Source organism: Pleuronectes platessa, chromosome 12 (genome assembly GCF_947347685.1).
Source record: "Pleuronectes platessa chromosome 12, fPlePla1.1, whole genome shotgun sequence".
NCBI classification, from domain to species: domain Eukaryota; kingdom Metazoa; phylum Chordata; class Actinopteri; order Pleuronectiformes; family Pleuronectidae; genus Pleuronectes; species Pleuronectes platessa.
Window position 1 is genome coordinate 12070519 of NC_070637.1, and position 15233 is coordinate 12085751.

A 15233-nucleotide genomic window follows, 5' to 3' on the forward strand; every position below is an offset into this window, starting at 1 on the left:
CTGTGCTTACTTTCAAATAAGCAATTCACAATGGAATATTACTGCAAAACAGATAACTTAATCCGAAATATATTCCTGTGTTCTCTACACTTTATGGCAACCTACAACTTTCGTTATTTATATGGGTGAGTAGAATGACACGAACATTTTGACCAACACAGGCTTTTCGATCAACTTTGTAAAATGAGCTGGATTATGAGGCGGAACCGGATACACAGATTTGTTTCATTCCAGCGGTTGTTACGTCTCTCTGAAATGAGAATGGATTACATGTAATGAACAGGCAACAGTTGGAACACTGACAGATTGCCAAGGTCAGGGCAGACGTCCCCTTCATCCTCAAAACTTTGGCGTAATCCAAAAATGGTGGGTTAAGAAAACAGATCACAAAAACAACAGCAGTCCCTCCATTCAACTGAATTATTTTATCCCTAAGATTACTACGAGAGGGATTAGCCGGGTCTCTGCCAAGTTAGTTTAACGAGTAGTACCGAAGGGAGATTTTGTCCGTGTTAATCCACCACCGCATTATACAAGCGTCTAAAGAAACTGTGTGGGGGCTGCACAACAGGGAGAAAAATGCAGTTGTTTAGTCACATGGATGGAGTACAAAGAAACCCTCGGGGCATGTTTCAGGGCAAATTCTGCAGCTGATGCACCAGTTTGACAGAATGCATTCAAGTTTTTTATGCAGGTTTACATTTGTTTTCCCTAAGTGAAAACCAAAAATGTGGCTTTATATTTTCAACCGAGTGCCAGTTCAAGACATAAAACGAACCATTCCTTCTCATCAGGATAATGTGAACATCTGCACCACAGACGGAGGGGGGGGGGGGGGGGGGGGGGGGGGGGGGGGTAGACAAAGGTTATGAATCTTCCGTAGGAGAGGTTGTCATGACAACTGCATCCTCAAGGGCTATACGCTGGAGTAAAGCAGGGGGACCCGATACAAGCTACACTAGGTTATTAGGTCATGTCAAGATCACAATGCTCAGAAAAGCGTAATTAACTGGGTCATCGCTACATCTGGCAGGAAATCAAATTTAAAAATGAGGAGCTATTTTAATGTAATTTGCTGGGTGGGGGGTTTGGGGATGGGAGGCTTGGGGATGGGGGGGCAGGTGTGTCGAAATGCATATTGAAGACTAACAGATTAGACAGGAGCTGCATTTTTTTAATCTCTTCAGCTGAAAGAAAAAACCCATTAAATGAGCAGTAGATATCATACAGTCCAGTGCATCATCAGTGGAGCAGAGCCTCAGGGAAAATGATCATATATAAACAAGGAATGAAACGTGAGAGCATATTTATACATCAGTGTCTCAGAGGAAACAGAAAGACAATGAGCTTTAATGATGCTTGTGTGTAAGTTATTACACCCTTTAAAAACCCAAAATGAAACAGAAGTTCACACTGTAAAAGATGCAAATATGTATGGTTTGGTCAAAATGTCAGCAGATCGGGGTACACACAATGTTAAGGCACTGGCGTTGTAGATTACAATGTATAGCAAAATCAAAATCATTTCCCTGCATTTAAATGGTATAAAATCCTCAGAAAATATAGGAATATCTTTAAATATATTAAGCAGTAAAGGCACTCGTTTCTCTCACATCAAAGGCAGAAGACTGATAATCATCTAATAATTGTTATATATGAACTGTCAGATAGACCTAAAACAGAACAAAAATTCACAGTATGAAAAAGCCACAGTAAAAATTTGGAGATAAGGTGTATAAACAAGATGGATTTTACAGGATTAAATGGAGCCACTGTTCTTGCAGTTTGCATATTGGGACCAGTCTTCAGAAGGAAATCATGAACCCAGACAGGTTGTGAAGCATTTCATCACAGCATCCCTGTGGGAAAAAGAAAAAGTGGAGAAAATGTCTAGTAAAAATAGCAACCAACATTATTAACAATGAAATCAGGAAATGTAAGAAACAGGAAGGTGGGGGAGGTTGAGCATTAATCTAAAATTATCCAGGATTCTAAATGTGGTCATGCATGTAAAATTAAAAGAGACAAAAAAGCCACATTCCCCCTTTTGTTAAAATGATTTGGGTGGGGCTCGTCATGAATAAGTGAATGTTTATGGCGGGGGAAGCACCACATGGTCCGAGTGATGGGGGGCTCTCCCTCTCCAGGTAGTCTGTGCTGAGGGATGATGCAATAGGAGCAATCGTCATGGCAACCGCGGCCCGATGCCGGCTCTCTTGTTTCCCTTCACACCGTGTGCTCTTGGCATCAGTGTGTTGCTACGCAGACTTCGCCTGCAGCCACAGTCAAATTTCTGTGGAGGAGGTGTGAAGCCCGTCAAGGTTAAAAGGAGAAGTGGTGGTGGAGGGTTGCAGCCTGAGATGGTGGAGGAGGGGAGGTCGGTGGACGGACTGGAGACTGGCTCCTTCAGACGCTCTGGTTTAGTCACTCCAACGTTTAAATCACTCAGCACAAGAGTCCTCATATTGTCCTTCAATACAGCGCGCAGGGTTATTTGTTCTTTTATATAATCACGGGAGGTTTGATGATATTTTTGCTTCTCCCACCAAAAAAGCTGCATGAATAAACGATCACTCTCTGAGACTTTTCCCCCACTTCAGATCAGATATCAGAGAAACACCGGCTTGAAAGGAGTGTGGGAAGTGCACATGCAGCAGGTTTTAGTAGCTCAGGTCTGGCATGGGCATGAGAGGTTATAAATAGGCAACTAGATAAAATACATTAAAGGATCAAGTCCATTGGCCATGTGGTGATGTGAGCAGCCAGGTATCAACGTTTCTCTGATGACAGACAGGGATGAAAGTATCTAATGCTTTTTTTATGTGTCACCCAGAGAAGTCCAGGCCTCAGCTCTAAATATTCAGCTGCTCTGTCCCAACGTGACAAACAAAAGAGAGCTAAATGATGAAATCCAAATTAAATGAAAAATGGATTAAGGTAAGAAGCTTAAGAAGAGAGGGGGATAACATGTTGAAAATAAATGTAAGAAATATGATAAGAAAGGACCAACAAACAAATAACTGTGATTGCGATAGTCAACCCCAGACATTTACATTTCTGCATAGGAATTTGGTTTTTGAAGAGTGAACAGCGAAAAAGTCTTTGTCTCCGCTTTTTGTTGTCGTTAGCGTTTGTGTTGGGGGAGGGGGAGCTCGGGGCTGTTATAGTACGTCTCTCAGCTGTCAGAATGGATTATAGGGTTGCCCAAATACACAAGGCACTTTGTGGGGGCTGCACGGGGGCTCAGGACCTCTCACTAAATGAGTCATAACCCTGCTTACAGCTGGACTGACAAAACAACATCACACCTCATGCTTGGTTTGAGGAAAACACTGAAGTGGTAGTCCATATGGGACAAATGGAGAAGGGAACAACAGAGTGTAGGAGGGTATTTCAAGCACTTTTAGGGCACTGATGTTCATGACATCTAGTGAATTTAAATGTGGCCTCATAAGAGGACTGTCAATAAATTACAAAACCAATACCTGCATGTTTGTAAGGTTATCTGGTTCTACACTGTGTATGATCTACAGTAAAAACACAGCAAGTAACCTTAAACACTGATCTTTATTCTGGTATTTTTTGGCACCACAACATATTTTACTTTAGATCTAATCAAAATGTTTGTATAGTGCCAATGGAGCTTAAGATAAGCCTTTCAACAACTAATGTAAAAGCTACATGGGGGGGTACTTTTGGTAAAGCTGGCTGAGAGAGCATTATTCCACAAGATAAGATTTCCTTTAGATATTATGGATAAAGCAAATAACATCACTGGGGTTCAGCCCAGAGGAGAGAGAAACAACAAGCTGCCATTTGTTTGACGTAGAGCCTGCACTAGTCATAGGGGGGGATTACAGCCATATGGTGGAGGCTACAGTGTTGGGAGGTAAATAAAAACATGTTTTCATCAGAAGTCTCGCCCATGGTATTCCCTCGTGTTTCTGCATGAGGCGACACAGTGGCATTTGTAGACAGCACATGACCAAGATATAAATGGCTGATAAATTATTTAAGATTTTATTATATTCTTGGACGTGGCTTAAGTGAAAGGCCAACATAGAGACGTCTATGTATCGTGCTGAAGAGATGGAATCTGAAATCTGAAGCATGCTAATCTGATAGCTCATATACATTATCAGATTAATACCTATTATTCCCCAATCCATGCAGATTTACCCACATATCAACAACTGCCCAACACTTAGGTTAGATTTAATCAAGCTAATAGCTTATAGCTGATATTAACGTGAGGATAAGAGTTTTGAGTGGTTCGTGGGCCCATTCCCGGAAAACGCACATGGCAGACTCTCAGGCTCGCTCTGAATCCAGTGTCAACAGAAAGGGCGGGTAAAAACGCATCCTATTTTATTGTAATGGTCCACTCGCCCACTGACCCAGTAGCCCACCAAGATTTGTTCTGGTATGTCCGATGGCCATTCCGACTTTGGCACGGGGGAAAGGGACCTAAGAGTGTATTATCTTGTTTACTATTAAACAGAGTAACACTAACATATTCAGCTTTTATGCTGCCTCTTATTTGTTTAGAGTATGGATTTGATAGTTGGCAAATTCTTGCACAATGTCCCTCTAAATAAGAAATCAACATAAACAAATGAACATGAGATATAGGACATGTGCATTATCTGAGGTAAATGCAGACAAAATATAAATCATCTCATCTTACCTGGCAAAAGGAATGTAAGAGATGCTATACCTGAAAGAGAAAATACAAAAACATGGATGTTAATGCTGTAGACGATTTACAGTATTATTATTATTCTGTATTATGAAGCTGAGCAGGTTAAACACGGACTGAAAGATACACTATTATGTAATGTATGTGGCCCTTTGATTTGCTTAATTTGGAAGTTGAAATTTATATTTCATTCGGTCTAGCCACTTCAATTAAATATTTACAGGAGAACCATTATTGGGCTGCCCTGCTACATAGATAGTCCATCACTATGGATAAATTTTTTATGTAATTCAACAAGAAATATCTGGTGGCATTAGAAATCCTAGGATGTTTACTTGAAATGAGTTACAGTCTGGTATTATAATGCTTTTCTGCATAATGGGTTTGTAATGATGTGACGTCTGAGAGATTAAGATTAAAAACAGGGAGGAAAAAAACTCCACATAGAAAGAAAGCCCCAACATAGGTTGAGGACCTATTTCATGAGCAACACACCAAAGTGTAAAATGTGTTTATTGCTCCACCAGGCAGTAAATCATTGGACTGAAGGGCCTTTGATGTCGCTCATGTTTGGAGATTAACCAAACATGAGGGTGAATGAAGTGGATACTCTGTAATCTTTGCAATAATGACTGTAGACAGACACCATGTCTAATACATACGATAATCTGTAGTGTGACCGCAACTTAAATTTTGCTTTAAAAAAAGCCCATGATCAGACCACCTGATGTATTTGAAATATGTGAGGAATGTTGGTACAGCAGTTGAATTATTAACTACAGTCCAAGTCTGAGCATGACATCTTAATCGAACACCGGTTAACAAGGACCTTCTTCTGTTCCTTCTGAGCCAAATCAATTAAGTACAGTTCACACTTTAAGTTCATGTTCTGAATGTATAGACAACATAAGTAACAAACAAGAAAAATCAATAGCAATGTTTTTAGTATTAAATATCCTACAGTCTGCCGTAATCTACACAGAGTCAGTATTAGCCAGTCGAGCCTCAGTGTCATATGGTCACTTGACTAAACCTGAGGACTGGACTTTGACCACCTCTCTAGCATCTTTCATACATAGGCATAATGATTCATCTTCTTAACAGTAATAGATGCAGATAAAAGGGAGATAAAATAATCTATTAATTTCATTAAGTTTTTGTATGCTTTACACAGGCTCAACAAAATAAGGTTTGAATGTTGGTCGGTGGCTTAAAACAGAACAACCTTCACACAGACGTGGGAGCACACTGTGCCTCCGGTCTGTTATGAATGAGTCTGGGATGTGTGACTTGAGGTTGCCATGACGATGCCTCTGAGAACGCAGACAGGGGGGATGTGACTGTACAACACGTAGGTGCAAAGGCAGGGTTGTCACTGATGCACTGAAACCGTCCGTTCCCTGGAGTCTCAAGTGTTTGTGTTTCCAGGAACATTCACACACTGAAACTCTTTTGTTACTGGTCTGCAAATATGCTCAAATTCATACACATACAAGCGCCGACATGCTTAAGCACATCACTCACATGTCTCATCATACACTGCTGTGCTGCAGCTTAACCCCACTGACCCCTTTATTTTACGTGCTTTAGTCTCAGTCAGCGGGTCAAAAAGACTAATTTAAAACAGTTTAAAAGAAGTGTGGACATACTGGACAATAGCCAATAATTCAGATTTTAAATGTTCAATAAATTGCTTTATTTTATCTTATCTTATAACGCATATCTTGAGAAATTATTTGTCCTATCAGGTTCACAATTGCAACATGTATTGTTAAGGACCATGACAAGTGCTGGGTCGAGTTTGGTGCGATACGTTCAATGTCAATATAAATTTAATAAACAGGTAACAAGTGCTCTGATCTAATCTAGGTAGCACTTAAGCATTTACTTAACACTCTTTTATACAATTATATAATAATACAACTTCAGGTTTGTATTTGTATATACATATTCTCACTGGACCATTTCTTTTTGATTTTAGAGGTGGTTATGACCACAGAGAGAGCTGCATTTAAGGCACAGGATGAACACCCATCCATCTCTACCTGCCAGGGCAACATATGTGACACCGAACAAATAGGTCGATATTGATGCTGGCAATAAATCTAAAGTCTATAAATACATGACCTACTACGAATACTAGCATGACCTACAGTACCTGCCAATCTTATCACAACACCAGGCAATCAAACTTATCTTTAGCACATATGCTCAGAGAAACTGGGGAAATGTTGTTGTTTTTTTAAAATCACATTTTATAGTAGGAGATTCTTATTATCAACCTATTAAACGTATATGTTATTACATTTACTCTGTTTAGTGCGAGTTAAAAACACTAATTTCTCCTGAATCAGAGGGGAATTTCAGGTCAAGTGTGGTTAAAAAGTGCACTGTGACAATGACTGTATAAGTCGAACCATGTATAGTTGAGCAGCGCCTTGCCAACTGGAGTAAGTAAGATTAAAGAATCAGCAGCGTGATTTTCTCAACTCACGAACATTAAATAGGAGCGAAAGCAGCTGGAGCAAAGTTCTCCATCACAGAAAGACTACTACATTCGAGTAGGTGTGAGTGATGAGTCAATTAATCACCAGCTGAAGTACAGTACAGCAGAGAGAGAGCTCAGAGACTAGGGAAACACTTACCACGTCATTGCCAAGAACTGCATAATACAGAAGATAATAGCCAGCCCCCGTTTATGCCACTGTAAAATAAAACACAGCGGTTATTCTGGTAGGTTAACACACTGCATAAAAACAAAGACAATGTACAGTTACAAGCAATGAATTATCATCTTACCCAAAACACTGCACAAAGTGTTAAGACAAGGCAGAGCTGGTGGAAGAAGAAAGGAAACATTAAAGTTGAGTTTTAAGTTGTCTACAACCTCACATCTGATTTCTTACAAGTTTGGTAGTAATTGCACGATTCTGTTTGTAACACAGATACTTTCCAATATAAACTGAAAGATGTATAAATATCCACTGATGTATAATAAGAGTTCAAAGTGTCAGTAAAACTCAAAGTATTTACCAGCATAACAATGGTGGCTATCAGTCGTGTTGGTTCAAACATGCGCTTCAGCTGATTCAGTGGTCCCATCAGGAAGCAGGTGCTTTGGAAGAACAAAAAAACAAGCAGGCAAGTGAGATGGTACAATGTCGATACGAGCATCAGAAACTATGTACCGCTTCAATATGACCGCCTTAAGTAATATATGTTTCATCCACATAATACTGCAATTTTCTTTTCATGGAAATCACTTCTTAAAAGCAGCAGTACTGCCAAAGCCAAGTACTTTATTTAAGAGTGGCTGAGAAGTGATTTCCAGTAGTGTTGTGTTAGTAAGAGCTAACTTGTCAGCATTCACACAAAATGACAACTTGTACTGGGTGCAAGATTTCAGCTTCAAGTTTGGCACTACTCAAAAAGTATTTTATTTAAATCAGCTATTTTAATGAATTTTAACAGCTATTTAAAGGGAAATAATTGCTGTATATTCACATATTTATATTTTCAGTCATGACTGTCAAACTAGATAATAAACTTCCAGTTCTATAGAATACATTCTCTGTATGTATTTGAGCCAGGCCACTTTTTGTCATGTATACAAGGTTTTAATAGCTTATAACAAACATCATCGCCCTTGTCAGCTATAACAATCACCGTTCACAAAACTCAGTATCTGGGGTCAAAAGCGTACCTCATCATTGAGGTGGATTTCAGAAGATTAATTTACAGTATGTGTTCACACACTGACACAAACACAATCAAATCTCTTCTGAGCGACAGAGTTGTCTGGCATGCATAATGAACTTTACAATACATGTTGCATTTATTAGGAGGGGTAAATATTTCATGGCAGACACCACACTGACACATTTAACACCTCCTACATGATGCATGTATGACGTCAGGTTACTGTAACTAGACAAAGGTTTTCCCTGCTGACGAGGCACGCAGCTCTGATGCTCAGCGACGCTGTGTGGGAAGAGGGAGCCTGTGGAGAGTCACATCTGTTAGATGAGACACAAGAGTACTGTACGTTGACGCAAGCTCTTTCTACTGGTCCACTGAGAGGGATGGCTGCTTATTTTCAACTGAGTGCGACAGAGACACTAATGACACATACAGCACACACACACACACACACACACACACATAGCTGCTGCTGCCATTAGAGGGAAGGAAATCAGTCATCTATATATGGTTGTCTGGGGTCCCCATTGGTCAAATACGTACATTGCCACTTCATAGGGTCATATTATCGACAGAAAACAATACACGTCGGAGATAAATTTTAAAGTTATTTATGAGCCAAACTACTTTGGACTTTTGAGGACTGATGCAGATACCGATATTAGGGAGTAGAAAAATATCTATATATAAAAGATGATATTGTAATGCCAAATGCAATACTTGCTATGATTACTTTATCATAGCCTTTTGACAATAAACTATAGTTGATATTTTATAGTTCAACCAAAACTTTATTATAAAAACTATAACTATAAAGAATAATCTAACAAACACTAATCAAACCAAATACATTTCTGCATTGTTTAACCTATAAAATAAACGTGAACATTGTATAAAATATGTGTATAAAAGGCTCATCTTAGCCAAATTATCAGACAACCTATTAAATCAGTCATTTCAATTTTTTTTAAAAGACCTTCCACTTCTGGGTAAAATGATGAACAAGTAGTTGCTATACTTTCAAAGTCACAAACACATGAAACCTTGTTCAAACTACTTAAAGTATATCGCTAGTGTGCTTTAGATCAGTGACCTTGGCTATGAGAGAAGAAGATGACCCTGTTGCTTGATGCATCCAAACCATCTGGACACATGATATGTGAAAACAGAGACCACCCTGAAAGCAGACTCTTCAGCGGTTCACTGTCTCTTAACCGTGTCCAAGACATGATTAGGTTTACACCTTGGACTACCTAGAATAAATCATTGATGATGTTTTAAAATCCAGTCGGGTGATGATATCTAGTGAGGAAAAAAGTCTAATCTTAATTAACCATTGTATTAAAATGAGAAAAATATCAGCTATAGAGATGTGTTTAAATGTCAGTGTAACAGACATTCTGATCTTATAGAGCCTGACTGTATAAATGTTTGTTTACAACTTTTAGAAATAATGATAAGACACTGTAATGACTCCCTGTGACTGGGAGGAAATGTACCTTGCAGGCTTCTATGACAGAGGGGACATTATTTAGGTCATATACTGTCACAGAATAATTATATTGGTGAGCGATCTTCTCATAGAGATTGTTGGGGAAACAAAACAGTTAAGCGACAGAGACAGCGCTGTCCCCTCTGACCACCGTCCCTTTATCCCAATCACTTTCACACCACATATAATTCAGCAGAATTAATCTCATAAGAATAATCAGCATCACAATGTGCAATAATCTCCATATGTGATTGGAATGTCTGCCCCTTTTGCATCAAAATAATGCAATCCCTGTTCAGAGATAAACCCGTCTAACTAGTTTCTGTGATTCATGTAGGGATTAACAGTCTCTGCTTTCTATTAGATTAAGAGGCAGCTGCACTTAAACCATCTTCTAGTCTAAGTGCAATGTATGAGTATTGTCTATGACTTCAACACTCTGTTAGCAAGCTCAGTTTTACCATTAGATTGGTTAACACCCTTTTTTATGTGACATTTTACAAAGCTGTCTTTATGTTTGGGTTTACTAAGTAAATGTGATCACAAAGGCAGTTTATCAATTTCAATTGAAGCTATAAAAACACTTTATACTGATTTGCTCAAACATTGAGATTATGATTTTGGCCCTAAACTGAGCTGGCGGACACAAATGTTTATCATAAATATATAAAATGAAAATAATTAGCAAATCAGAATGAAAACCTCATGGCTCCTAAGACAACAAGCTCCTTGGAAAAAAAAAGTGCTGAGAAAGTAAATAACAGGAATGACTACTTGATGTTTCTTCTTTACAAACAGCTTACAAGTTCAACTTGGAGACATGTGTAGCCCTGCCAAAGATGACTGTAATAAGGTGACATTGTGTTATAATCTTTTTTAATCTAATTTTTTGTTGTGTTTCTGGCAGTGCTTCACAATGGTGACTAATAAATAGCATCAAGTTAAAACTCGAACCAGCCAAACATCAGATGGTCTTACCTGGAAAGAGCTGCCAAATTCCCTATTGTGTAGAACACAGCGAAGAGCTTGATTCCATTTGGAAGGAACAACAATGCTGAGCCCTATTAAAACAAGAGAATCTGTCAGCTACACATACAAATGTCACCACACATTCACTGAGAGGTAACTGACAAATGAAACCTCAAATGAACTTCAGAACTTGAGTCTTTACAAAAATGTACGGGTTACATATTTCTTCATTTTTTGCTGAACAAAACGCAAACCTTTAACTGTTCTGTGGTGTTACTGAAACAAAACCACATATAATGGTCTCACCCTAGCGCTAAAGCCCCACAGGGCTATGTTTAGGAATCAATGGCTTGATTATATTAAAATCCAAAAGCAAAGAGATATCATGAGTTTTTTTAGATTAGGAGTTGTTTAGTTGACGGATGCACAGAGATCTCCTGACTGTGACTTTCAACAGCAGGCCTCCACAGAGACCTTGTGTTGAGGGTTTGTCCGTGTGAATTACAACTTTGTGGTGGCTTCAGTGTTATCAGCAAGCGACTTCCCGTCCTCTCAACTGCAAGACTACAAACAGAACCTCTCAGTGACGTTAAGCCGTCCCTATGTTTCAATGTTGCACAAGTGATGTGTCAATCACTTTAACATGCAAGTCAGGCATTAAAAGAGGAATCTGTCTTGATGGAAGTGGCTGCAGTAATTGTTGTGTATTGCTAGATTTATTGTTTTGTTATGACTGTCAAACTAGATAACAAGATAAGTTCAATAGCATCATTCTCTGCATGCATTTGTTTTTTAAAGGGTTTAACCTGAACCAGGCCATACAACAAATGCAGATTTAAAAAATGAACTCCAGACTTTGCCTTTCACATATGGAGAAAGCAGCAGATTTTCGGTCAGACATGTTCACAAGAAACCACATTTCTCCCACATGGCAGAAACGTTATGAACACACCCACCCGCTCCCTGTGAATTCTCCTGAGGATATCCTGATGTGTTCTCACATCACAGTTAATTCAGACATTCTCCGGAGGCGGCTGGAAGGAGAAACTCTGGATTGAGTCTAGAGCCTCTCACTCGGACATTTGCTTTCACATATATTATTATAGATAATTATCCGGAGTTCAGTGAATGTCTGAACACAGGTAATGACAGCAATTTTTACCTCCATTCAGGTAAAACCTATACATTTGAATGCAATGGTGTAGTATCGGCCGATATGCAAAATCCAGTTATTAAAAAACATTATCTTTGAGGGAGAATAATTGTATCATAAAACAAAACAGCTGCTTTGTTGATAAAAGTTTTAAAGGGCAGGGACACTCACGAGTATTGAGCACAGGATGCCTCCAGCAAAGCATATGACGAACCATTTCACCCTGGTGCTGTAGCTGAGAGTGGAGGCATCGAGGACCTGGTGAGAACAATGAGAGGATGTTACAAGACATGCACAAATACCAGCGAGCTTCCTTCTCATGATTTACACCATGTCAGCTGGAGCCAGGCTGATAACACCCAGCTACACTGGGAACTCGGGACACACACAGGACTGATTATACATGACGACTCAGCGCTCTGTAGCTGCTATAGAATCAAACTGTAACGGAGCGTCTGCACAGAACCACGTAAACATTAGAGACTGTAACTTTAACAACTAGCACCACGTCACATAAAAGCACAACAAGGTCCAAGTCTTCGCCTTACCTCGTCTCCTTCTCACCGTGAACGCGTGTAAAGAAATTACAAATAAACAAGCAAAAAAAACATGTCATTAAACACGTACAGGACAATGTGACAGCTAGCTTAAACCCAACATGTAAATAGCCCTGTTTAGCTAACTGTCAAACTGTGGTGAACTGACATTTGTGTTGGGGGAGTACAAGCAAACGAAAGTAAAACAACAATTACATTAATGGCAGATAAACACAGTGACTGCGGGTATAAAACTGGCTAAAGACACAGAGATAACTTTTATGAAGTTTTCTCCATTGGCACGACGTTAGCATTAGCATAGCGGGCAGTCATCCAGGCGCTACCTGAGCGGTGAGACCCAGCTCCTCATTCTCCTCTCGGCCGCTCAGCACACGACGCAGCTTGTCCATCGCTGGAGGGAAACAGCTCAGAAGACACGGGGCTCGGGTTGAGGTTCTGTGACTTTACTCGCAGGTCGTCCGCTCATCTACAAGTTCAGACCGCAGCAGCTAGCGACAGCGACTTCCTGTACGGCGCTTCTCTGTCAGAGCTGACCCGGGATCGGTTTGTCCGCGCCTTCACGTTGAGCTAATTCTGCGGAGCAACAGTCACACACTGACTGCAGATCAGCCCAGGGGGGAAACGTCATCGTGGTGCTGCCTTCAAGTGCAGTCGGAAATAATAAAATTACTAAATTACCCTCCAAAAAGGGCATTCCTTCAGGGATGTGACTTACACTAGTTGATCTAATTCATTTGAAAAATAAACATCTGCTTTTTAATTAAAATCTTCCAGTCGGACACACTTCAAATAGTGCACACATTTCTTTAGGTTTTATTAGAGAAATAGCTAGAAGGTTTTACTGGTATTATGTTTTAGTCTGTTAACTTATTTTAAGGTTCAGTTTGTATAATTTAGTGAGATCTAGTGGGGCAGTAGCATGTTGCAGCAGAAAACCCTCACCTCCCTGCCCTGTAAAACATGAAAGATAACCTGTGGGAGCCTTCAGTTGTCATTAAAACTCAAAAGGTGTTTAGTTTTTCCAGTTTGGGCTACTGTAAAAAACATGGCGGCCTCCGTAAAGAGGACCCCCTTCCGATGTAAATATAAAGTATTTAAATATAAAGTCCCATTCTAGGGTAAAGAAAACGACAATTCATACTATATTGATGAATCAGGATTATTTTATCACCAGGATTATTTCATATTAAATTTCTGCCAATAGATCCCTTTCACCTAAATCTTACACACTGAACCTTTAATGGTACCATTTTCTAGACAAACAGACAGACAGACAGACAGACAGACAGACACACAGACAGACACACAGACAGACAGACAGACAGACAGACAGACAGACAGACAGACAGACAGACAGACAGACAGACAGACAGACAGACAGACAGACATAGACATAGACATAGATAGATAGATAGATAGATAGATAGATAGATAGATAGATAGATAAATAGATAGATAGATAGAAAAATAGATCGATAGGTAGGTAGGTAGATAGGTATGTTGATTGATAAAACACTAAACAACATGTAAAAATATAAGATCAAAACTGTACAAAACATAAAAACTATGTTTGGGAATGATTTAAAAGTGCACATCATTGAATCAGGAAGTGTGCACAGATGCTGGACATATAATCGGCTTGTGTGCTTGTAATTGTGGCCCCTTCATGATCCCTCATTTAGAAAAATTCTAGATCCGCCACTGCTTCAGATCTCCAACAGGGACCTCTTGTTTATGCTCTCTGCTTGTCCTTCGCTTTGTTGCCACCCAGTGGAAAGAAGATGGCACGACAGGAGGGGCAGCACAGTAGGGTACTAAACTACAGTACGTTCTCCTGACATGACCATTCATGGTTTTCTGGATTGTTCCAGCTTATTCCAAACATCATTTTGTCCATACAAATAGTGTCACTCTTTTTTGCCACAAATAGTTCAACAATATCGTTTTTATGTTGAAAGATACGGGCTGAATAATTCAGCAGGATAACGGGAACCACACAAGATACAGCGAGGGGGGGGGGCATACACATACAAACTTGCAGCTTTTTATGTGTATGCCCGAAGAAGTCTTTGTTTTAATTAGCCTTAAACACAGAGTTCTTACTGACACAAGAGTGAGCCAACACAATCAGGAGGAAGGATTAGGGTTAGGGTTAGGAGGAAAGGGTAGAACTGAAAACACACAATAAAATCCTTTGCCAGTAGAGGAGGATGCTGGTTAGTCCAAAAAATCACAAGTGATACTTGATATTGAAAATGACATATAATCACTTTTTTGCACAATTCTGGTCCCAGTTTTCCTTCATAACACCTCATTAAGTTATCGGGGAACACATGTAGTCACAATAGTCAAATATATTAAGATAGCACCACACGGGAATATGCAAATATTATCCCCTTGGATCTTTTGACTCAACCTGCCAATAGAGAGAAACATATTACATCTCTATAAAATGTATCCCTCCAATAAAACTGCATTTTTATACAACTAAATGGTCCCTGACTTTACAAGCAGATTATGTCCCTCAGATAAGAGGCGTTTGGGACATATCCCAGTTCTGCCTTTAATTTTACTATCAGTCAAGTTTGAGTCAACCTTAGTTCAGTTCAGCTTTGCAACACCTTAAGAAACCCATGTAAATATAAACTGTGCCATCAAGGTATG

General features: G+C 39.5%; 1 protein-coding gene across 1 annotated transcript; it reads right to left on the reverse strand.

Moving 5' to 3' along the window:
* Positions 1–1153: 1153 nt before the first annotated feature.
* sft2d1 (SFT2 domain containing 1) lies at positions 1154–13150 on the reverse strand. The gene is made up of 8 exons (XM_053436559.1): positions 12893–13150; positions 12184–12270; positions 10869–10951; positions 7733–7814; positions 7499–7534; positions 7345–7403; positions 4688–4717; positions 1154–1859 (listed from the first exon to the last, which is right to left on the reverse strand). The coding sequence occupies exons 1-8, from the start codon at positions 12956–12958 to the stop codon at positions 1817–1819; spliced, it is 486 nt and encodes a 161-aa protein (XP_053292534.1). The 5' UTR covers positions 12959–13150; the 3' UTR covers positions 1154–1816.
* Between the last annotated feature and the right edge of the window lie 2083 nt (positions 13151–15233).